Source organism: Platalea leucorodia, assembly GCF_965183815.1.
Source record: "Platalea leucorodia genome assembly, chromosome: 27".
Taxonomy (NCBI): domain Eukaryota; kingdom Metazoa; phylum Chordata; class Aves; order Pelecaniformes; family Threskiornithidae; genus Platalea; species Platalea leucorodia.
Genome location: NC_138849.1, coordinates 154,594 through 177,860, shown reverse-complemented (window position 1 = coordinate 177,860; position 23,267 = coordinate 154,594). Strand labels below are relative to the sequence as shown.

The 23,267-nt window shown below is 56.2% G+C and overlaps 1 protein-coding gene across 6 annotated transcripts; it reads left to right on the top strand.

Moving 5' to 3' along the window:
• The first annotated feature begins 19,252 nt into the window (after window positions 1-19,252).
• On the top strand, window positions 19,253-22,721 carry LOC309600973 (uncharacterized protein). 6 transcript variants are annotated; one of them, XM_082333703.1, is made up of 6 exons: window positions 19,253-19,364; window positions 19,832-20,000; window positions 20,738-21,031; window positions 21,329-21,388; window positions 21,994-22,077; window positions 22,315-22,721. In XM_082333703.1, the coding sequence occupies exons 2-6, from the start codon at window positions 19,889-19,891 to the stop codon at window positions 22,359-22,361; spliced, it is 597 nt and encodes a 198-aa protein (XP_082189829.1). In that variant the 5' UTR covers window positions 19,253-19,364; window positions 19,832-19,888; the 3' UTR covers window positions 22,362-22,721. The 6 variants fall into 6 exon arrangements, 5 of the variants coding, with proteins under 5 accessions (XP_082189829.1, XP_082189830.1, XP_082189826.1 ...); XR_014230509.1 differs by lacking the exon at window positions 22,315-22,721 and adding an exon at window positions 21,524-21,750 and having other exon boundaries at window positions 19,278-19,364; window positions 19,824-20,000; window positions 21,994-22,079; XM_082333704.1 differs by having other exon boundaries at window positions 19,278-19,364; window positions 19,962-20,000.
• The last annotated feature ends 546 nt before the right edge of the window (window positions 22,722-23,267 follow it).

Below are 23,267 nucleotides of genomic sequence, written 5' to 3'. Positions count from 1 at the left end.
GTGATTCCCACCCTGCACTCCCAGTGTCCCAGGAGAGTCTTGCCCTCTCAGATCAAGGGCATTTTTCCACCCTAACAACAGTAACGTGGGCCTGGGGCATCCCTGTGCCCCCTCTCCAGGTGACCTCCTGCCTCCTGCCCTCGTCCTGAACACCTTTGGTGCACAGGAGTGGGAACAGGTTTTTTTCACCGCTCCATTGAGCAGCAGACTCCTGCTACCCAAATTGTCATATGCAAGGATGGGGTAAAAGCCTTGAGCCTGAAATGCCAGGAGAGAGTTCAGCCTGAAAGCTGGAAGAGCTGTTTTAATCCAGGGCCACGTGTCCCGGCAGGGAGCTGCCATCCCCTGCGCCTGGTGATCCAAGGGTTTCCATCTGTCCTGCCTGGCTCAGCCCATCTGCCCATACTCAGGTGGAAGGGGTGGCCGTGCCTGGCCCTCTGCATCCCACACCCACCCACCCATCTGTGGGGCAGGGGGACCGGGCTGCAAACCTCACTCAGGAGATAGGAATGGAGGGGCAGTGGATTACACGGGGATGTACTCTCACCATCAGTAACCCCTGACATGGACCCAAGGCTCAACCTACCCCGCGTGGCATCTCAGGCCTCCCTCACCAACGACTCCCTTCACTGACTTTCCTTGTGGCAATGGCAACTGTCATGTTGGGTGCAAAGAAGCTTTCTGCCTGTGATGCTCTGCAAGCAGTGCAGACAGAGAGGTGGCACCTGGGACATTGGGTGGCTCTTCTTTTGGGAGCCTTCACTGCTGGGAAGCAGAGCTCTAAAATGGGCAAACTGGGGCAGAGCGTGGAGACAAAGGGGCAAAGATGGCTGGTGAATACAGGAGGAGTCCACAAGAGATGTCCTGCCTGATACAGTGAGGATGTAGGGCCATGGGTGAGCTGCATCACCCACCTGAACCACGATCCCACCCAAAACAGGCTTGGGGGGTGTCAAGGAGCCTGAGGAGATGCAGAAGGAAGAGGCAGGGATGGGAAGGTGCTTGCCCAGCAAGGACTCAGCAGTGAGGACCTGGGCAGCAACATCTGGATGAGCCAGGTCACTGCCCCTTTAACCAAAACCCTTTCTGCCCCATGGTGCAGGTGCCACATGATGGTGAGCACAGGGAGGGGTCCAGAAAAGGCAGGTGTACATGCGGTGGAGGTGAGAAAGGAGAGGGGTTTTGTTCCTTGGGTAAAAACCCTTGGAGGAGAGACTCTTCCCTCTCTGAGCCAGGGCATCCTGAGCCAGGCCTGCCATCATGCAAACTGGCCCATAGCATCCCTGCATTACAATCTTCCTTCCAGGGGACCTCTCGGCTCCTCATCTGAGCCTCAACTTATATTTTGCTCAGCCTGGTGACACAGTTGTGGCCGGGTGCTTCATCCTGACGGGGTCTCCTGCTACCTGAATCATCTTCTGCAAGGATGGGGTGCAGGAGTTCAGCCTGAAAGCCCAACAGGGACAGCGGAGCCACTTTGTGCTGCTGAACGTCACCCTGGGGAGTGCAGGGACATGCGCTCATGCGTACCAGCACAGGGATGAGAGCACTAGGGTGAGAAGCTTTGCCCTCAGCATTCCCTGGCATGTGGCACGGTCGAGTGGGTAGAAGGAACAAGGCACTTCCCACCATGTGTCTGTGCTGAGGATGGAGCTGTGTCCTGGGGAAGGTAGGGCATGGCACTGGCGTCGTTCCCCAGACTGAGTGTCCCTGTCCCTCCAACACCCACCTCTGCTGCAGACGTGGATCTGGGGCTGCTGAGAGAACCTGAGCTGTGCCAGGGATGCTCCAAGGTCTCCCCTCTACCTTTACAAGCCAACATCAGGGAAAGTGGAGAGGTTTGCATGAGCTGAGTGCTTCCCCATGAGTCCAGTTAAGCGAGATGTGAGCTGAGGGGACTGCTCGGTGTCTGGGGTGGTCCCAGGGCAGGACAGTGAGACTCGCAAGGTCTACATTTCTTTCTCACACAAGACAGCGCTCCCATACAGAGGTGAGTGAGTCCTTGCGAACCCTTCCCACCATCTTCTTCCTCCTGGACATGCCTTATCCCTGTTGCGACCCTCCTCTCTTCCAGGGCCAGCCATGCCCCTCTGGATCTGGATCCTGCGCTCTGCCCTCACCCTGCTCCTCCTGACGTCCGCCCCCATCATCACCCTCATCCTCGAGAGATGGAGCCACTGTGCCACCGAGGCCAGGCAGCCGAGAGACATCCCCATTGCCCCCTGATGCCCTCACTGCCCTGGGCTCCCCACTGTCCCCACGCCTCTTTGCCATCAGTGCACCATGAGCCACACCACCCCCAGGCTCCCCGTTGGGGTCAGGCCAGTTGGGGTAGCATGTCCCTTGGCCGTCGCTCTGCTCTCTTTTGCTCAGCCCCTGCTCTCTCCTCAGATGAAGGGCACTTGAGTCTGTCACGCTCCCAGGTGTGTTGAACCTCTGCAGGTGCCCCTCCAGCTCACAGAAAACCACCTCTCCATTGCCAGGTCCATGCCTGCAGCCCAAGAGGACACAGGCGGAGGGTTTGACAGCTCCAGCCTCAGGCAGCCTCTGCATCCCTCCAATGCTTCTCATTACGCGGGCTGGTACCAGCAGCCAAGGGCAGTTCCCCAAGCACCGGCCAGCTTGTTACGGTGACCAGGGCAGAGGCACGTGTGTTGGCAGAGGGTCTGTGGGAGGCGAGCTATAAAGAATATATGTTCCGAAGTGGGCAGTTGATGGTGCTCCTCTGTCTTTAACTGAATTTCTGGAAGCTAGCTGGGAGAGCTGCTTTAATCCTGGCTGGCGGGGCCACGTCTTCTGGGAGGGAGCTGCCATCCCCTGCACCTGGTCATCCCAGGGTTGACCTCCCTTCTGAAACTGCTGCGGCCAATGTGGCCTGGAGAAGTGCTGAGCTGAAGATGCTTGAGCCCATCTGCCCATACTCAGCTCGAAGGGGTTACCGTGCCTGGCCCTCTGCACCCAATACCCACCCGTCTGTGGGGCATGGAGACCGGTTTGAAAAACCTCTCCCAGGAGAGAGGAATGGGAGGGGATGTGGATGACATGGGGATTGGGCCTCGGCATCAGCAGCTCCAAAATGCATCCCAGGCTCCACCTTCTCTCCGCTCGAAAGGCCCCAGGAACATCAGTCCGAGCAGAGCTATTGCACGCAAGGCTTCAGCAACCGTCCCGGGTGCTGGTGTAGGGCAGGGAGGTCTCCAGGCACAACTAATCCTGCTGAGGCATCCCTCACCAGCAGAGAAGCCCAAGGCAATGGTACGGCTGAGAGATGCAGCCACCTTCACCTGCAGCTCCTCCACGCAGGGTGCCCACAGTGGCTGTGAGGGAGATGCACTCATTTGGGTGCAGGCACTCCAAAGCCTCCCCGGCTGTGCTGAAAACGCCTTCCTGAGAAGGGTGGAAAGATTCAGCGTGTCTTCTTCATCATCCAGTCCAGAACACAGCCAGCTGGGGTCATAGACATGCAAAGAGCTGGCCCGATTTCCAGCCCTCCAGCCCTCTGCCCTCCCCCACCTTTTTTTGGCCCCTGGCTTGGACATTTGCAGCTGCTGCTGCTGCTGCTGTGTTAAGTTCTGCTTTAAGCCCAGCTCAAGCCCAGCAAAGCATCATGGGGACACAGGTCTCTCTGAAGGAGCAGCTGGGTTCATGGTGGGCAGCGGGAAGGAAATCTCATTTCTAAATATGAGAGCCACTGCTGTGTGCACGAAGGAGTGGTCTGGCCAAGCAGTAGTGTGGTCGACTTCTGAGCATGCAGAGCGATCAGGAGGCGAATACCTCGCTGCTGAGAGAGCAGACGTGGGAAAGGGAGGGCTTATTTTAGAGCAAGGTCACTGGAGGCCCAGCAGCTACAGCGAGGAACAGTGGCCGGGCTGAGCTGAGGTGGTGCTGAGCCCATGCTGCATGCTGGGATCCACTGTCGTCTAAGGGGAAGTCCCAAGTAGATCTGTCCCCAGGCCTGTCTAACCTTAGTTTTTATGCTGAGAAGCTGTGCATAAGCCTCTTGTGCATCTACCCCTTTGGGGGCAGATAAGCAGCTCCCACAGCCCAGCGGCTCCTTTTAGCAGACCCAAATCCTGTATTCACGTCCCCTGTGTTGCTCATGGTCTCTGTTGAGCAGCCAGAGAAAGGACCTTGTGAGAGGCGTGTGTGGGGAGGGGGGACGGACAGAGCTTTGTCATTTTGATCGCACTGAAGTGAAAGGAAAATCCCTTTCCTTGGGGCAATGGCAACTGTCGTGTTGGGTGCAGAGAAGCTTTCTGCCAGTGGTGCTCTGCAAGCGGTGCAGACAGAGAGGTGGCACTTGGGACATTGGGTGGCTCTTCTTTTGGGAGCCTTCATTGCTGGGAAGCAGAGCTCTAAAATGGGCAAACTGGGGAGACACGGGGAGCTGGGCCTGCCAACGTCAAGCTACTCCTGTCTGTCTGTAGAGGGCCTCACCCACTTGTTCCTCCTGGTCAGATGGCCTGGAGCAGACTTCCACTCTAATGTCACCCAGATCTCTTCTTTCCTTAATCCCAACCCATGAGCTCTGCTTTGGCTCCTCACCCGTCCCCAGGTGACCTCCAGGCCCTCCAGCTGCTCTCTCACATAACGGGCAACTCCCCCTCCCCATCTTCCCAGCCTGTCCTTCCCAGAGTCCCTGTGTGCCTCCATTGCTACACTCCAGTCATGGGAGCCATGCCACCACGTCCTCCTGATCCCAACAAGATCGTAGCCCTGAACCTGCACCCAGAGCTCTAAATCACCATGTTTATTCCCCAGATGGCGTGCATCAGTGGACAGGCACTTCACAGAAGCACCTCAGCACGTTGACTGCCGAGAAGGGGCTTGGGGGATTTCTCCGTAACGGTGCCTTGTAGGCACTTTCTTGTTGAAATGCAAGTGCTGGAGGTGGCCGCGCTTAAGACCCATTTTGTTGCGTTTGTGTTTAATTTCTGTCGCATCACCCCACGGCCTTTGTTCATCAGCCCTGTCTGTCACTTGCTCACAGGACCGCCAGATAGTCTCGCCTTCCCCCATCATTCTCAGATTAAAGCCGTCTTCACGGGCTCAGCCGTCCCGTTGCCAAAAGCAGCTTGGCCCTGCTTGGTGAGGTGGGTCCCATCTCTCCCCATGGGATGATGATCTGCAAAGAGGGTCCATTGGTCACAGAGCCCAAAAGCCTGTTGCCCAAACCCGTTTCAGAGCCAATTATCGACCTGTAATATCAGTACCCTCCTCCTCATACCCTTTTAGACCTCAACAAGAGGATTGAGAGGAACGCCAGGTGGGCCCCCATGCCCTTGACCACCACCCCCAGAGCTCTGTAGTCACTTTTGAGCCTGCCCGCGTTTCCCCTTGCATCCACACGGAAGAAGAGCAGGGAGTAGCAGCCAGAAAAGGGTAAAGAAGAGTGGGGGACAAGGGGCAGGAGGGCTGTGCAGGGAGGATGGTGCCGCCGAGGGACAGGCAAACACAGCTCGTGCTCTGGTGTCTGAGTGCACGGAAATGAAAGCGGGGGCTCTGCAGGCGCAGCGTCCGCAGTGGGGGCTGAGGCAGGGCCCCTGCTCGTCACAGCCTCTCGCTGTGGGAAAGGCACTGCTAGCCACGGAAATGCAGCAGGACCAGTCCCAGGTGCGCTGCAAGCCACGGGCCAGGCAGCTCTTGAAGCGCTCTGCCCAGCTCAGAGGAAAGGCGACGCTTCACGTAGGGGCTGTTCCTGCAGCGTCCCAGAAAATGCTGAGGCAGGTGGGATGGGCCAGGCTGTCTCCTTCTCGCCCTGCCTTCCTCCTGCTGCTGCTCGGTGAGTGGGGGGATTTCTTTGCCTTGGTGCTCAGGCCTGGAGGGCTGGCGAGTGGGGCAGGACAGGGCACGTCCTGGGCCCAGGGGAGGATGGGGAAAGGGTGTGCGGAGCGGCCGTGCAGCCCTGAGGGGCAGAGTTGCCTTGCCGAAGGGAGGAAGATGGTTGCTTCCTTGAGCTATGGTGCAGCTCTGAGCAAAGGGTGCATTTTTCCAACACCTCTGAAGGGGATTCAGGTCATAGTGTGAGAGTTGATAGATGCTGGAGTGCATTCGGGAGCCAGGGGCATCCACCTGGAACAACAAACTCCCCCAGAATGGGCTTGGGATGGTGTCACAGAGAGAAGACCAAGCAGATGCAGGATAGAGAGGCATGGGTGGGAAGGTGCCTGCCCAGCAAAGGACTCAGCAGTGGGCACCTGGGCAGGGGCAAGTGGGTGAGCTGGGTCGCTGCCCCTCTAACCAAAACCCTCTCTACCCCGTGGTGCAGGTGCCGTCGTGACCGCCCAGGACATCTGCAGCTCCCCAGGTGCTGGTGAGCACAGGGATGGGTCCAGACAAGGGAGGTGTGCGGGGTTGGATATAGGACGAGAGAGGGTATTTGTTGCCCATGTGTGAACCCCTGGAGAGGAGACTGCAGTAATGGTGGCCTGTGCCATCTCTGTACCATCTTTCTAGGTAACCTCCCAGCTCCTGCTCTCTTCATGAACACCTTCCACGCTCAGGAGGGGGAACAGGTTTTCTTTCGCTGCTCCATTGCCCGGCAGTCCCCTGCTACCCGAATTGTCTTCTGCAAGGATGGGGTGGAGGTGTTCAGCCTGAAAGGTGAACGGAGGCAGCTGAGCTACTTCATGCAGCTGAACGTCACCCTGGGGAGCGCGGGGACGTACGCTTGTGGATACCAGCACAGGAATGACAGCAACTGGGTGAGGAGCTCTGCTCTCAGTGCTCCCCAGCACCTGGCTGTCACAGGTGAGACGCGGCACTTGGGCATGGGCAGGCACCGCTCCAGAGCCCTACAGACCCCACTTGAGGCTGGGGACCCTGTTGTGCCCCATGTAATGTCCCTGGGTGGCTGGGATGCTGAGCCCAGCCTTTGCCACTGGGGCAACTCCTCCCAGCCATGGCAGAGCGTCTTGCTCCTCTCCTGCCGCCAGCATCATGGCAAGGGGACAGTGGTGGTGCCACAGCTAATCCAGAGCCACGGCTGTGGAATCCATTGATTTATTTGTCATGATGCCTGATAGATGGTGGATCGGGGTGCCCCCCCAGTTGCTTAGTGTGTGCAGGACCCGGGAGAGCTGGAGACTCTCACCCTCTCACCCTCTCCTCTTGAGGAACCGGTTTCACGTTGCGACAGGGCAGGTTTAGGGTTGACATTAGGAAAAACTTTGTCACTGAAAGGGCAGCCAGGCACTGGAACAGGCTGCCCAGGGAAGTGCTTGAGTCTCCGTCCCTGCAGATATTTAAAAGACAGGCAGATGTAATGCTGAGGGACATGGTTTAGAGGTGGACTTGGCATTGCTAAGTTAACAGTTGGACTTGAGGATCTCAAAGTTCTTTTCCAACCTAAACGATTCTATGAGTCTCTCCCTTTTTCCTCCCAGGCAGCGAGTCCAGCTCCCAGGCAGGGCCATCGACCACAGGTGAGTCATTCCCTCCCTGCACACCCAGGGTCCCCCAGCATCGGGCCAAGCGATGCCGGGCTGCCAGCCCCAGGACACAGGGACATTCATCACCTGGGATCTTGCCTGGCTCTAAGGGCGTGTCCTGCTCTCTGCTTCTCCCCATGAAGCCCCCTCTTCCACAACACCTTCTGTCCCTCCCCAGCTCCCCAGCCCCGGCCCCTCCACGCCTTCCCCACAGGCATCGTGCTGGGAGTGGTGGCCGTCTCCCTCCTCCTCCTGGCTGCAGCCACCTACTGTGCTGTGAAGAAAGGTGAGCGGTTTGGGGAAGTTGAGGGTAAACGTCGAGGGCAAAATCACACCCTGATGTGGGGGTGCTGCTGTCTGCCCTGTGCCAGTTTGGACTGGCTGGTTCCTTCACCCATTTCACGGGAACCTGAGCCTCTCAGGCCTTTCCTTTATCACCTGCGGGGAGCAAAGGTGCTGAGACAACCCTTGGGCTGTGCACAGCTGCTGGGAGCTTGGGAGAAGCCAGTCTGGGAAACGGGATGCGCGGTTGCATAGGCTGGGCTGGCAAAATCCCTCCCTGAGAGAGGGGTGGAGGTTCAGCCCATCACCTGCATGGTGCAGCCCAGAGCACGGAAAGGCAGGGCTGTGCAGTACCTCTGCCTCCACACCTCTGCCTCTCTTTTCCTTGCAGTGGCCTGCAGAGAGAGATGCCAAAGGTGAGCAGCAATCCCTCCTGGCTGCGGGGCTGGGGGGTGATGGAGACGGGAGCATCCCAGGTGCCCTGGGGTGGTCCTTGGCCAAAGGCAGCATGGTCTGTGTCTGTGGGTGGATTCTTCCATGGTGGAGGCAGGGAGGAGCAGGGCTTGCCTTGGGCTTGGCTCCAGCTGTCGACCCAATGCAAGACAGCTTCCTCCATGGGAATGTCCCCAATGGCCCCATCACAGCCTGGACACACCCCCAAACCCCTTTTCCCCCTCCTCTCCAGGCAGCAGCAAGTTCCCAGCCACGAGGCAGAAGCGGCCGACCACAGCGAAATACAGTGTGAGTACCTCCTCTTCCTTCTGGGTGAGCCGTGGGCTCCTCTGACTGTGGGGATCCTCCTGTAGTCTGGCTGCCCCCAGCACCGCCAGAAACCCTGTGCCCATCGACTGGCCGTGCCGCGGTCACAGTAGCTGCACAGAGTTGCAGGGACGTGTCCCAACCCCACTTTCCATGCTCTCCATCCCCTCCCCTCATTGCGCTGCCATGCAGACCTTTCCCAATTCCACATGCAGTCCCAGCAATTGATTTCCCAGTGGGATATGCAAAACAATTGCCCACTGAACAAGGGCAGATTTCTCCTGGCTGCATTGCACCCCGCTTCCTCCTTGCATGCACAGCCCAGCTTCTGCCTGCAGAAGAAAGGTAGCAGCTCAAGGTGACCAAGCCCATTTGCTGGCAGGGTCTTTGCCTACATGCTTGGGCCCGACACTGCAATTCAATATCCCCAGCCTTGGCATTTTATCCCCTGTCTACATTTTCACTTCCCCATGATTTCTGCTTCAGAGCAGAGTGCAGCAGATGAGGACGTGGCTTAATTTATGGGTGCTGGCGAGGAAAACATCTCCTTGCTGACTCCGAAAGCACAGGCTGCAGCAAAGGGAGCGTGCTGTGGGTGCGGGAAGGGGGATATGTCCCCAGCGTCTCTGTGCATGGTCTATTGGCAGGGTGACTTTGCTTTCCCACGTGGGCGCAGAGCGGCAGATAAAGGTCTGCTGGTTGGGCAAAGAGAGGAACTGCTGCGGGTTGGGGAAATGCAGCCAAACGCCTGCGTCCTTGCTCCGCCTCCACAGATGGAAGGGCAGCTTGCTCTGCTGCCCAGAGCGGGGTGAAATGAGGGGCAAACAGGGCAGGGGATTCAGTCGTGACCCCAGGGCATCTGCTCTTCAAAGGCAGGGTGGGGCTCGTCCCTCCCCACAGCGGGAAGCAAGGGCTAACAGCGTGCTTTTTGCCCCCCAACAGACGCCACCATCGCCCACGTTGGACGCAGCAGGGTGAGTCATGGTACAGCCTTGGTGCCAAAGTAGGGAGCGGGGCCCCCAAGGACGTGATGTGGTGGTTGGGGTCCGCAGCGGTGGCTTGGGCTGGGGTGTCCCATGAGGCCGTTCCCACCAAGAACTCAGTGGATTCACTCAGAGAGCTTTTCCACCAAGAAATTATTTTTGTTCTCTCTATCTTTAGAAAACTTTTTTCCTCATCACAAAGACTCACAGGTGTTTGCTGCTGCTGTCAAACTTGTAAGGTTTACTTACAAAGGATGAAAAAATCGTTCATACCTAAATGCCTATGTAAAATTTTCAGCCTTTTCAAGGGGAAAAGTAAAAACCCTTGCAAGAAACAACAAAGAAGAAATAAGGGGCCACCTAGAAACACACTACTGCCCCAGAGCTGCTATTATTTTTGCTAGCTTGTCAACCCACCCTGGTTCTCCAAAGTGCACAGCTCCCTTCAGCACTCCTGTAGCCCAGGGCCACCCCCTTTTCCACTGAGCTCGGACTCTGCATGTCTAATAACATGGTTGCATTTTCCCTCTAAAGGCTCGTGTGCAAGAGATGGGCTCCACCACCACCTATGCCACGCTGAGCCACTCACGCAGCCAGCCCAGATAGCGCTCCAGCATGGCAAGTGCACAGGGAGCCTTGCCCGCGCCGGCCTTCTCTCTCTGGCAGAGAGCTCCCACGCTGGTAAAATGGGGCTGGTGTGTCCAGGTTGGGCTTACTTGGGCTTTGCTGTCCCGGGCAAGGGCGGGGTCTTGCTGATGCTCCCCCAGCTCCTCGGCTGACACGTGCTCCGCCTTGCCCTTCCCAACCCCGTTTCACCCACCAGGCAGATCGGGCTTTACAGGCATCCTTGCAGGCTGCCAGCGGGTTTGGCCCCGTCCCCATGAACGTGCCGGGTGCCAACCCCTTCGCTCGTCTTCACCAGTTCTTGCTGGGGAATTGCCAGCGCTCGGCTTGGGAGGGCAACACCTGCCCACAAGCCCTGTCCGTGCCAACATCGCCACACCCCACCCTTCCGCCGTGCCCAGCCCTTCCCACACACATCAGAAATGAATTCTGCATGACTTTCACCAAAACTATATCTATGACTTGCACATCTGTTTACAATCTATGAGCTATAAAGAAGTATAAAATGTATTACATATGTTGTGAATGTATACGTGAGTACCCCACGGGAAGACGTCTCCATCCCACTATGTAAAGTGTAACGTGCGTACACATAAACTGCGTGACACAGCTACGGGTGTGCTCTTCTATCTCCCCACACAGATGCACCTATGGATATACGGGTACACAGAGACATGTGCACTGATGTGCTCGCGCGTCTATGTGAATGCGTATGTGCAACGATGATGTGGTCTTGCTCAAATGAAGGATAAACATCTGTGAATGTGTATGAGCGACTGCTCCTCTGTGTTAGACAGTCCCTTAAGGAACGGGATTGAGCTGCCCAAAGACAGAGGCAGCGATACAAAGGCATGGCTGTAGAGATAGGAAGGGGCTGTAGAGATACACGGGGAGAGGAAGGGCAGCTGTCTCTTGTCTGAGCTCACCTGAGACATCGACCAGACCCTAAAAGCTTCATGGTCACAGTCGGCTACCGCCGCGCCTTTCTCATCTTGGCCCTGCTTTCCTTCCCGAGCTGAAATCCCAGCCAAAAGCCATTACTTGTCCTCGCTGTACACAAAACAGCCCATGCCATTGGAGTTTTAAAATACTAGGTCATGGGGTCACCTGTGTTCCTGCAGATCATGGTCTTGCATCAAATTTATCACCAGGTGGTAGCTACGGGTTTGCGTTAGTGCTGAGAGTTTAACTAGGAAGAGCTTTGAAGCCTTCCATCCAGGCTAGGTGTTGATATCCCCATGGGAGCCCTGGGCACCAGGTTTCACTTGCCACCCTTGGAGACAGAAAGACGCTCTCGGCCGGGCATTTCACCCATCACATCCCCTGGGAGAAGGCAAGAGCAGGTCCTTTCTCTTTGGGGGGCAACTTCATGCTTTTATTGACAGCTCGCAGATCTTCCTTGCTTTCCCCATGTGGCTCTGCCTCTCGCAGGGAACTTGTGTGGACGCCTGCGCTGCCTGCACAACATGATCTTCAGAAAGCTGGGAGCAGGGTGTTTTAGTGGAGCGGGGTCTTGGCGTCTTTTGAGGTCTCTCCAAGCAAACATTTCTCCAGGAGAGCTAAGGCCCCAAATCGGTGGGGAACGGGAGAATTGCAACTCATGGACGAGCCATCCTGAGCCCCTCCAGGAATATCCAGTCCAGAGATCCTCATGGAGGGGAGAGAGAGCCAGCAACGATCAGCATGAACACCCTCCCTTGTGTTGGATAACTCTGAAGATGGCTGCATCACCTCTCGCTTTCTCATAAGTTAGCATACAGTGAAGCTGCAGAGCAGTTTGGAAGTGAGACCTTCAAAATAGAAAAGACAGCAGCCTCACCCTCCTGGTGCCCATCATGGCCACAGAGCCTTGCGCTGGGATCGTGGTATGACGGCAATGACAGCCACATCATAGCCACAGGAAAATCCCCGCCTCCTGGAGGCTGGGCTTTGTCCTCCCCCAAAGACAGGACGTATTGGAGCCAAGAAGCGCTTGCACAGCCTGAAAGCCTCTGCAAGAGCTGAACTCACCTCAACTCTGCCCAGTCCATCAGTGTTGACATCTGGAGGGAGAAGCTGAGTTAGTGTCCAACCATCAGCAGGATGTTGGAGACATCCAACAAGAGGTTTGGAAGGGAGAAGCCCCGGGTTTCAAGAGTACATATCAGGATGGGATTGGGACTAATTAGTGAGAAGTGTATTTACTGAGATCTCATTTATTGGGAATATACAGAATATTTATTAAGAAGACTGACGATGGGACCAGAGCAGCATTGCAAGGGGCGATTCCAAAGCAGAAGGACATTGCAGCCAGTGCCAAGAGGGGAAGGGTGCAGTGGGGATTGGCACTCACAGTAACGCCGGTTGTCATCAGAAGAGTCCTCAGCACTACCAGCATCACCAAACTGTCTGGAGAGAGCAGGGAGGAAAGGTGTTGAAGGTCTGCAGCGCAACTGCCAACCCACAGCAATGGGACCTTTGGCGTACTTCAGATGGAGGAAGCTTTCCTGCATTGGGTCCACAGCTGGAGCCAAGCCCAAGGCAAGCCCTGCTCCTCCCTGCCTCCACCCCAGGGAAATCCACCCACAGACACAGACCATGCTGCCTTTGGCCAAGGACCACCCCAGGGCACCTGGGATGCTCCCGTCTCCATCACCCCCCAGCCCCGCAGCCAGGAGGGATTGCTGCTCACCTTTGGCATCTCTCTCTGCAGGCCACTGCAAGGAAAAGAAAGGCAGAGGTGTGGAGGCAGAGGTACTGCACAGCCCTGCCTTTCCGTGCTCTGGGCTGCACCATGCAGGTGATGGGCTGAACCTCCACCCCTCTCTCAGGGAGGGATTTTGCCAGCCCAGCCTATGCAACCGCGCATCCCGTTTCCCAGACTGGCTTCTCCCAAGCTCCCAGCAGCTGTGCACAGCCCAAGGGTTGTCTCAGCACCTCAGTTCCCGTGAAATGGGTGAAGGAACCAGCCAGTCCAAACTGGCACAGGGCAGACAGCAGCACCCCCACATCTGGGTGTGATTTTGCCCTCGACGTTTACCCTCAACTTCCCCAAACCGCTCACCTTTCTTCACAGCACAGTAGGTGGCTGCAGCCAGGAGGAGGAGGGAGACGGCCACCACTCCCAGCACGATGCCTGTGGGGAAGGTGTCGAAGGGCTGGGGCTGGGGAGCTGGGGAGGGACAGAAGGTGTTGTGGAAGAGGGGGCTTCATGGGGAGAAGCAGAGAGCAGGACACGCCCTTAGAGCCAGGCAAGATCCCAGGTTCCAGTGCCTGGCTGCCCTTTCAGTGACAAAGTTTTTCCTAATATCAACCCTAAACCTGCCCTGCCGCAACGTGAGACCGGTTCCTCAAGAGGAGAGGGTGAGAGGGTGAGAGTCTCCAGCTCTCCCGGGTCCTGCACACACTAAGCAACTGGGGGGGCACCCCGATCCACCATCTATCAGGCATCGTGACAAATAAATCAATGGATTGCACAGCTGTGGCTCTGGATTAGCTGTGGCACCACCACTGTCCCCTTGCCATGATGCTGGCGGCAGGAGAGGAGCAAGACGCTCTCCCATGGCTGGGAGGAGTTGCCCCAGTGGCAAAGGCTGGGCTCAGCATCCCAGCCACCCCGGGACATTACATGGGGCACAACAGGGTCCCCAGCCTCAAGTGGGGTCTGTAGGGCTCTGGAGCGGTGCCTGCCCATGCCCAAGTGCCGCGTCTCACCTGTGACAGCCAGGTGCTGGGGAGCACTGAGAGCAGAGCTCCTCACCCAGTTTCTCTCATTCCTGTGCTGGTATCCACAAGCGTACGTCCCCGCGCTCCCCAGGGTGACGTTCAGCTGCATGAAGTAGCGCAGCTGCCCCTGTTGGGCTTTCAGGCTCAACACCTCCACCCCATCCTTACAGAAGACAATTCGGGTAGCAGGGGACTGCCGGGCAATGAAGCAGTGAAACAAAACCTGTTCCCCCTCCTGAGCGTGGAAGGTGTTCATGAAGAGAGCAGGAGCTGGGAGGTTACCTAGAAAGATGGTACAGAGATGGCACAGGCCACCATTACTGCAGTCTCCTCTCCAGGGGTTCACACATGGGCAACAAATACCCTCTCTCGTCCTATATCCAACCCCGCACACCTCCCTTGTCTGGACCCATCCCTGTGCTCACCAGCACCTGGGGAGCTGCAGATGTCCTGGGCGGTCACGACGGCACCTGCACCACGGGGTAGAGAGGGTTTTGGTTAGAGGGGCAGCGACCCAGCTCACCCACTTGCCCCTGCCCAGGTGCCCACTGCTGAGTCCTTTGCTGGGCAGGCACCTTCCCACCCATGCCTCTCTATCCTGCATCTGCTTGGTCTTCTCTCTGTGACACCATCCCAAGCCCATTTTGGGGGGGTTTGCTGTTCCAGGTGGATGCCCCTGGCTCCTGAATGCACTCCAGCATCTATCAACTCTCACACTATGACCTGAATCCCCTTCAGAGGTGTTGGAAAAATGCACCATTGCTCAGAGCTGCACCATAGCTCAAGGAAGCAACCATCTTCCTCCCTTCGGCAAGGCAACTCTGCCCCTCAGGGCTGCACGGCCGCTCCGCACACCTTTTCCCCATCCTCCCCTGGGCCCAGGACGTGCCCTGTCCTGCCCCACTCGCCAGCCCTCCAGGCCTGAGCACCAAGGCAAAGAAATCCCCCCACTCACCGAGCAGCAGCAGGAGGAAGGCAGGGCGAGAAGGAGACAGCCTGGCCCATCCCACCTGCCTCAGCATTTTCTGGGACGCTGCAGGAACAGCCCCTACGTGAAGCGTCGCCTTTCCTCTGAGCTGGGGAGAGCGCTTCAAGAGCTGCCTGGACCGTGGCTTGCAGCGCACCTGGGACTGGTCCTGCTGCATTTCCGTGGCTAGCAGTGCCTTTCCCACAGCGAGAGGCTGTGACGAGCAGGGGCCCTGCCTCAGCCCCCACTGCGGACGCTGCGCCTGCAGAGCCCCCGCTTTCATTTCCGTGCACTCAGACACCAGAGCACGAGCTGTGTTTGCCTGTCCCTCGGCGGCACCATCCTCCCTGCACAGCCCTCCTGCCCCTTGTCCCCCACTCTTCTTTACCCTTTTCGGACTGCTACTCCCTGCTCTTCTTCCGTGTGGATGCAAGGGGAAACGCGGGCAGGCTCAAAAGTGACTACAGAGCTCTGGGGGTGGTGGTCAAGGGCATGGGGGCCCACCTGGCGTTCCTCTCAATCCTGTTGTTGAGGTCTAAAAGGGTATGAGGAGGAGGGTACTGATATTACAGGTCGATAATTGGCTCTGAAACAGGTTTGGGCAACAGGCTTTTGGGCTCTGTGACCAATGGACCCTCTTTGCAGATCATCATCCCATGGGGAGAGATGGGACCCACCTCACCAAGCAGGGCCAAGCTGCTTTTGCCAACGGGACGGCTGAGCCCGTGAAGACCTTGGGCCTTTAGATGTGTGGAAGAGGTCTCCCCTTGCTCTTCTCCACCTCGTGCCACTTTTTGTGATGAAGGGTGCTGAAATGGCTTCTGGCCAGCCATCCTGACAGTGGCTTTTCTCACGGGCAATGTTTTTTCTCCTCTGAGTCCCCCCTCTACCCACATGCACCTCCAAAATGCAGGCAGGAGCTCTCACCTCCAGCCCTGCCACCGAGACTGACCGTGAGGTTGGCTCCCACCCTCCTTTCCCCTTTCCTGACCACGGAGCCTTGCTGCCTTGTGCCTCTTCACTTGACATCACCCCAAGGCCATTTTGGGTGGGTTTGTTGTTCCAGGTAGGTGACCCTGGCAGTGCTGAACTTCTAAATCTCACATATTGACCCGAAGCCAATTATGAGAGCCCTGTGGGCCAAGGACACCTGCTCAAGTTTGAAGATCAAGCATTACTCCATTCTCTTGTTTTTTTTCTCCCCTCTATTTAGACTCCTTCAACCCAGGAGTCCTGCTCCATCTTTTCCACCCATGCCCTAAGTGTTCACACACCTCTGCACACCTCTGGTGCCAGCATGGTGATGATTCACCCCATCCTTCCCACCTTCCTCCTGGATCTCTGTGTCCAACCCCCCCACCCTTCTCCAGACTCACAGAGCATCCACAACAGGACAGTGGGGAGATCAGGACGGGAGCTTTGAGCCCCCCAAATTGCCCCAAAGCAGCTTCATCCTCATGCACAAATCCTGCATCCCTGATGGGGGGGGCAGTCTGGCTAACCACGCATCTCCCTGCCAGGTAGGGCAAGGATTGATGTGGTCAACAACATCCTCTGGAAAGAGGGATGGAGCCAGAGGAGAACAAATTGCAGTTCAGGTGCCTGCACCCCACCAGGTTCCACCTTCCCAGCTCAGCCCCAAGCTGCAACGATCCCCCAAACCTCTCCCCAAAAGAGGGACACCCCCCCCCCTCCGAGCACCACAAGAGCACAGAGCCTTTGAGGTTGCATCGCTAAACCCTCCTCAAACCCTGAGAAGATGGAGGCGCGTGACTCCACGGCAAACCCCAGCCCGCCGTTACACTATTTCTAGAAGACAGACAAGCCCTGGCTTTTCTTCGTCCGTTTTACTGAGTTAAAAAAAGAATAGTTGTGGCAGGAAACAAGCCGTCCCTTCGTAATGCAGTTGAATCAGTTTGGGTGTATCTAGGAAAAAATTAGCTTAAAAATGGTTCTGGCTTACTGTTTGCATTTTTCTTTCAAGGTGTCATGTTTTCCAAACACTCTGGACATTTCCCACATCATCTGTGCTCTGGGATGACCTGTAGCTGTTTTCTGTTGTTTAAAGCCTTTTATTTTCATTTTCTCCCCGACTTTCCAAAGCTTAGTCAAGGCTAGAGAAGATGCAGACCACTGGAAAGCCTTGCAGGAGCTCTGGGACCTCACTCCATGTTCTCCCGAACATCAAGCCTAAGCCCTCTCCAAGTCATCTTTCACCCTCGGGTTACCAGAGAAGAGAAACATCGCAGACTAGGAAATACAAATACATATTTGAAAAGGAAACCGAAAGTGAGCAGCATGCGAAAGAAACATGCAGGAGAGGAGAGAAAGGGGAGAGAGAGGTTTATTTCTGTTGATTTTCCAGCCGGTGCACTCCTCTGGCTTCCGAGCCAAAGATGCTTCTCCCTGGGGACATCATCTCCATGCCCGCCCCACAGAGACGGCTTGACCCACCAAGGAACGATGGATCCCAACAAGGTGAATCCCGCACCCCTGGGGATGGAGCGCAGGGACTAAATCCAGTGATTGTGCAGAAAACAAGGAGGACACGTGGGGCTGGGAGGGTCTGGACCAGGGGAGGACGCACGCAGGACCATGCAAACCCCTTTCCATGCGTTCACGCTCAGAGGAGACTGGAATGAAAACCCTTCTCCTGCTGCACGTTGGGCAGATGGGGGTTTTACAAGCCTCAGCTCCACGCTAGCCAAGTCTCTGAGCTCCCGCCAGTGGAGCACCAAGGCTGGTTTAATCAGGCAAAGACAGTGGAGCTCCAAGGTTGGTTTTCAGCAGGCAAAGGTATCTAATAACTCTGGAGATCCCCTGGGTTTGCTTCACAAGCCCGGGGCATTTGAAACAGCACCTCTGCATAGGCAGCTGGGTTGCATGTCAGTCTAGTGTCTGAGAGACACACCAAAAAAAGGAGAAATTAGGAAACTCTGTTCTTCCCAGAGATGTTGAAAGCATGTTGCGTATTTGTTTCCCAAGGCATGAATGTTATGGGAACCTCAGGGCTGAGGCTGGAGAGAAAACTGAGGGGAGCTGGCTTTGCCCTGGGGATGCTGGACAGCGGCTGGGAGGTGCTGCGTCCCACTGGGGACAGTTGTGACGTCCCCCGAGCCACCCAAAACCAGGCGCCCACAAACATGGTGCAAAACACCAGGATGAAGCAGCCTCTTTGGGGGTCCTTTTTGGGGTGGGGGAGTGTGGTGGGTTGACCCTGGCTGGACGCCAGGTGCCCACCAAAGCCGCGCTATCGCTCCCTCCTCAGCTGGACGGGAGAGAGAAAATATAACGAAAGGCTCGTGAGTCGAGATAAGGAGGGGGAGAGATCACTCACCAATTACCGTCACAGGCAAAACAGACTCAGCGTGGGGAAATTAGTTTAATTTATTACCAGTCAAATCAGAGTAGGAGAATAAGAAATAAACCCAAATCTTAGAACGCCTTCCCCCCACCTCTCCCTTCTTCTTGGGCTTAACTTCACTCCTGATTTCTCTACCTCCTCCCCTCCAGCAGCGCACGGGAATGGGGGTTGCGACCAGTTCATGACACATTTTCTCTGCCGCTCCTTCCTCCTCAGGAGGATGACTCCTCACACTCTCCCCCTGCTCCAGCATGGGGTCCCTCCCACAGGAGACAGCCCTCCATGAGCTTCTCCAACATGAGTCCTTCCCACAGGCTACAGTTCTTCATGAACTGCTCCGGTGTGGGTCCCTTCCATGGGGTGCAGTCCTTCAGGAACAGACTGCTCCAGTGTGGGCCCCCCATGGAGTCACAAGTCCTGCCAGCAAGCCTGCTCCAGCGTGGGCTTCTCTCTCCATGGCTCCACAGGTCCTGCCAGGAGCCTGCTCCAGCTTCTGACAGGCTCACAGCCTCCTTCAGGCATCCACCTGCTCCGGCATGGGGTCCTCCACGGGCTGCAGGTGGATATCTGCTCCACCATTAACCTCCATGGGCTGCAGGGGGACAGCCTGCCTCACCATGGTCTTCACCAGGGGCTGCAGGGGAACCTCCGCTCCGACGCTTGGAGCACCTCCTCCCCCTCCTTCTTCACCAGCCTTGGTGTCTGCAGAGTTGTTTCTCTCACATGTTCTCACTCCTCTCTCCAGCTGCAATTCCTGTTGCACAGTTCTGTTTCCCCTTCTTAAATATGTTCTCACAGAGGCGCTACCACCGTCGCTGACGGGCTCGGCCTCGGCCAGCGGCAGGTCCATCTTGGAGCCGGTGAGCATTGGCTCTATTGGACACAGGGGAAGCTTCTAGCAGCTTCTCACAGAAGCCACCCCTGTAGCCCCCCACTACCAAAACCTTGCCACACAAACTCAATACAGGGAGGAAGGCACCAGGCGCTGCTGTACGGTTTGCAAGCCCATGGGCATGCACCCGATGTGGCAACACACATCCTGCCTGTCGCATCCTCTTGCTCTCTCCTCCCCGAGAGGACGCTGGGTCATGCCCCGGGGGATGTGTCGCAGGGACGAAACCAGCCTCAGCTTCCCCTTTCCCCTGCAGCTTGGTCCCGGGGAGCTCAGCGCTGCCTGCAGATGAGCATGGTGAGAAGGAGCTGGCTGGCCGAGGCTGCGGGTACCCTGCTCTTGCTGGGCTGGCTGGCAGGTAGGTGGCCAGGCAGGGTGTTGGGGGGGCATTCGGAGAGTCACACTGGGCGGGAGCACCATGGGATGGTGTGGGGTGGATTTGAAGCGGTCCCCTTGGGAAATCTCCAGAGAGAATAAATGGAAGCACCAGCCAAAATTATGAGTTTCTGGAGCGATTTCTGTGTCGTCCAACAGTCTGAAAGCACAGCATGGGCTTTCTGGAGGGTCTGAAGGGCCATCTCTGCTGTGACAGGTCGTGGACAACCTTTGGCCAGTGACTTACTTTGCCAAGAGAGACTTAAAGTGGCAGCTTCCACAGAAGGAACTGCATCCTTGCACCGATTCATGAGCACGGGCTTGGTCCTTCTTTGGCTCCAGGCGTGGTGTGGTTGTCCCTGGCTGGGCAGGAAGGGACAAGGCATCACCCAAAAGCCCCTTTTGCGCCTCACTGGTGATTTCTGACCTCCTTCATGCTGAGGTCTGCAGGAAACACTCCCCATCTTCTGCAAGCTTTCCCAAGGTTGCATCTCCAACCTCAGAGAGATGTCCTCTGCAAGGTGTCCTCTTCTAGACCAGCAGACCATCTCAGACCAACCCCTTCTGCTGTCCTACGCAGGTGTTGGGGGAACGGAGCCGGAGACCTGCAGCTCCCCAGGTGAGTGCAGACAAGAGGGGTGGCTGGAAAAACCCTCCAGGTCCACGTTGTAACGTTGCTTATGTCCTTTGGATGGTGTTTTCTGATCCTGGGGTGCCCAAAAAGGCAGCTCTGATCCTGGGGCTGGTGTTGCCTTTCAAGGTAGAGGGCAAACCAAAAGGAAAAAAAAAGAAATCCACCATATATATGCTTCTTTGGTAGGGTGCGGGCATGAAAGATATCAATTTTGCTAGGGAGGATTTTGGCAAAGGAAGCTGCTATTTTTAATTTTTATGATGGAGCGGGAAATACTGGCTTGAAAGTAAAGAAAATGAAAACATTCCCCTTTGGAAATACCACAATGAAGTGCTTTGTTGTCCCAGAATTTACGTATTTTGACTGAGTCTTTTCTGAAATACTCAGCTTGGATGTAAAAAATGGTTTGGGTCACTAGAAACAGTATTTTTCCCTATATTTACCCTCCTGTTTTTCTCCCACTGTGTTTACCTGTATCAGCGCTGACTCCTGAAATAAGCAGAGCTTTTGATCTCCTATAGTCCAACTATTTTGAGTCATCACAAGACTGAAAAACAGGCTCTTCCAATCTCTTCTTCCTGTTTTTCCCCATCTTTAGTTTGCTGTTTCCATCAAAAAGCAGCTACAAAGTCAGCGCTGAAGTTGGAGAGCTGAAAATCCATCGCTCACCAGTGCTCAGCTCCACATCATCATAGCACGACTGCGTCTCTTTACTCTTCCAGGTGACTTTCCCCCACCGGCACTCTTCCCAAACATCTCCTCAGCTCAGGAAGGGGACTTGATTCTTGCCCGCTGCCTCGTTTTTTCCCATGTCCCCATCACCCACATCTTCTTCTGCAAGAACGGAGTGGAGCTGGCGAACCACCTGGTGAGAAAAGGCCAGTTCACCTCCACGCTCGCCATCCAGCTCTCCGCAGAGAGCAGCGGCACCTACTCCTGCGGGTACCGGCGCTGGAGCAGCCTCGGACAGGTCATGCTTTCGAGGTTGAGTGTCCCGTGGCTCCTGACCACCGGAGGTGAGTGGAGAAGGGCATGGGGAGGTTGATCCTGCCCCATATGAGGGATAGCCCTTGAGAAACCCCAGAAGTGATTGCCCCTGCTTGCATGCCAACACAGTTGGACCTTGACCAGCAAGACCAGTTCAGTGAAGGGATGCTCCCAGTTAACCCCACCAGAGGATCCTGCATCCAGCCTAGGAGGAGCCACACACCACCCCAAAACACCACTGCTTGGCCATGCTTGGGCACCCCCCGCAGCATGGGGAGGAGAGGGCAGTTTTGGGGTGACCCTTTCTCCACGTATTTGTTGTCTAGGTGGGAAGGATGACCCGAGGAACAGCAGCATTGCTACCAGCCCAGAGCTGCCAGTTGGAGGTAAGCGTCCCTGTTTTTCTGGATGAAGTTTGGCCAAGCATCTGGGTTTCCAAGCTCCAAGGTGCCACCAGTGATGCTACCGACTTCAGCTTGGCCAGATGCTGCAAATGAAAATTCCTCATTTTTCCTTCCCAGGGGAGTATAGACCTTTACCGCAAAGCAGCTGAGATACGTGCTGCAGTTCACTTCCCCTTCCCATCACTCCCTGAAGGGTGCTCAGGGCAAACCAGCTGAGGAAGGAACCAATATTCCCAACCCTCTCTCCCAAGACCTGGAGGTCCCTGGGTTGACCATATCCCAAGATCTGGATTTCCCTGGGTGGAGTACAAGCTGCCGTGAGCTCTCATTGCAGGGAAAGGAAAGTAAGTATGGGGCTTCATGAGGAGGAGTGTGGCCAGCGAATTAAGGGGATTTTTTTCTGTCTCAGTGCTCTGGAGATCCCTTCCCACTGACACAGAGGTGGCTCTGCAGGTTTCCTAGCATGACCAAAAACGAATCACACAGCCCAGGACATGGTGGGGATGGTCCAGGGCTTGGCTTTACCCCGCCTTGGCCCTGTGGGACGCAGTGCTCCTCCTCACCACCATCTGCTTGCTTTCTCCCAGGGCTGGGAGTCTCCGTCAGCCTGGCCTTTGCGGTCCTCTCCCTCCTGGCTCTGGCTCTGGGCATCCATCTCCTCCTGCAGATCGGTAAGAGAACCACCGGTCTCATTGCATGGTGCCTGTTAACTGTGCCGCCCATCAGGGATTCACAGGTGCACATGCTAAAATCGAGCGAGATTAGAGGCACTAAGTGAGCTTTGGGCCATCTGGGGGGGCTTTGGAAGCCCCCACCAAGGCATGGAGCTGTGTGCACCTCATGGAGGCTCCTCTCTGCAGAGATGGTCCAACAACACCTATGGATCCATCACTATGTCTTGCTTGCAGGAAAGCGAGTCCAGATGGCCAGGCTGAAGAGCTTCATGCCCTGGTAGAAGACCACGGCATTTCACAAGTGCTGCGAAGGAAGAAATGTTCAGGAGCCCTCGCGGTTGGAGGATGTGTTGCCAGACCAGAGAAATGCTCCAAGGTGCTGGGGGTTCCGTGGCAAGGACCACGGTGAATTGTCAGTTCCCCGTGGCTGTGGCAGGGGGGGTGTCCCTTGACCTAATACCACCTGCACTGCACCTCCAACCACTGCAAGCAGCTCTTCAGCATCCTGGGGACCCAACTTCTTCACCTACAGCCCCAGAGACACAGCCCTCAGCCAAAACATGCTGCCCGAGCTGCTTGCAGGAGAAGAGTTTGCTCCAGCTGTGAACATCGTGGTGGCTCTTGGGCATAAATTAATTAAAAAGGTCCATTAATTAAAAAGGTGTTTTGCCTCTGATTGTTGGCCCTTTGCATTGGTCTCTGAACATCTCATAGATGCTTCATCCTCCACCAAATGGAGGTAGGAGCCTGAGTCCTGTGCAAGCCTCAGCTGTAGACCTCACTTCCCATGGCTGGAGCCCATCAAGACATTGCCCAAAGGCACGTCCAGCACCGGGACCTGTTGCCAGCAGTTCCCAAGTATGAGAGAGGATAAATCTGGCAGGCCTTCCCATCAGGAAGGTCCACCAAAGGTCCCATCGGATCCACCAGACATTCAAGAAGGACTAATGGGTGAAGGGAAAGGGGAAAGTTTGTGTTTGGTCTTGTGTCACCCACCCCCTGTCTGGAGGAAGGGAGGCAGAGGGCGTGTCAGGTCATTGGAGAGGGGTGATGGAGACATCTCGGCATGGCTTTGCCCCATCCCACCTCTCAGCTGCATCTAACCCTTCAGCCAGCAACCAGAAAGGCTTCAATTTGCATTTCAGAGCTCCCTTGCACCCTTCTACCCCACAAAACCCAGCAGACCT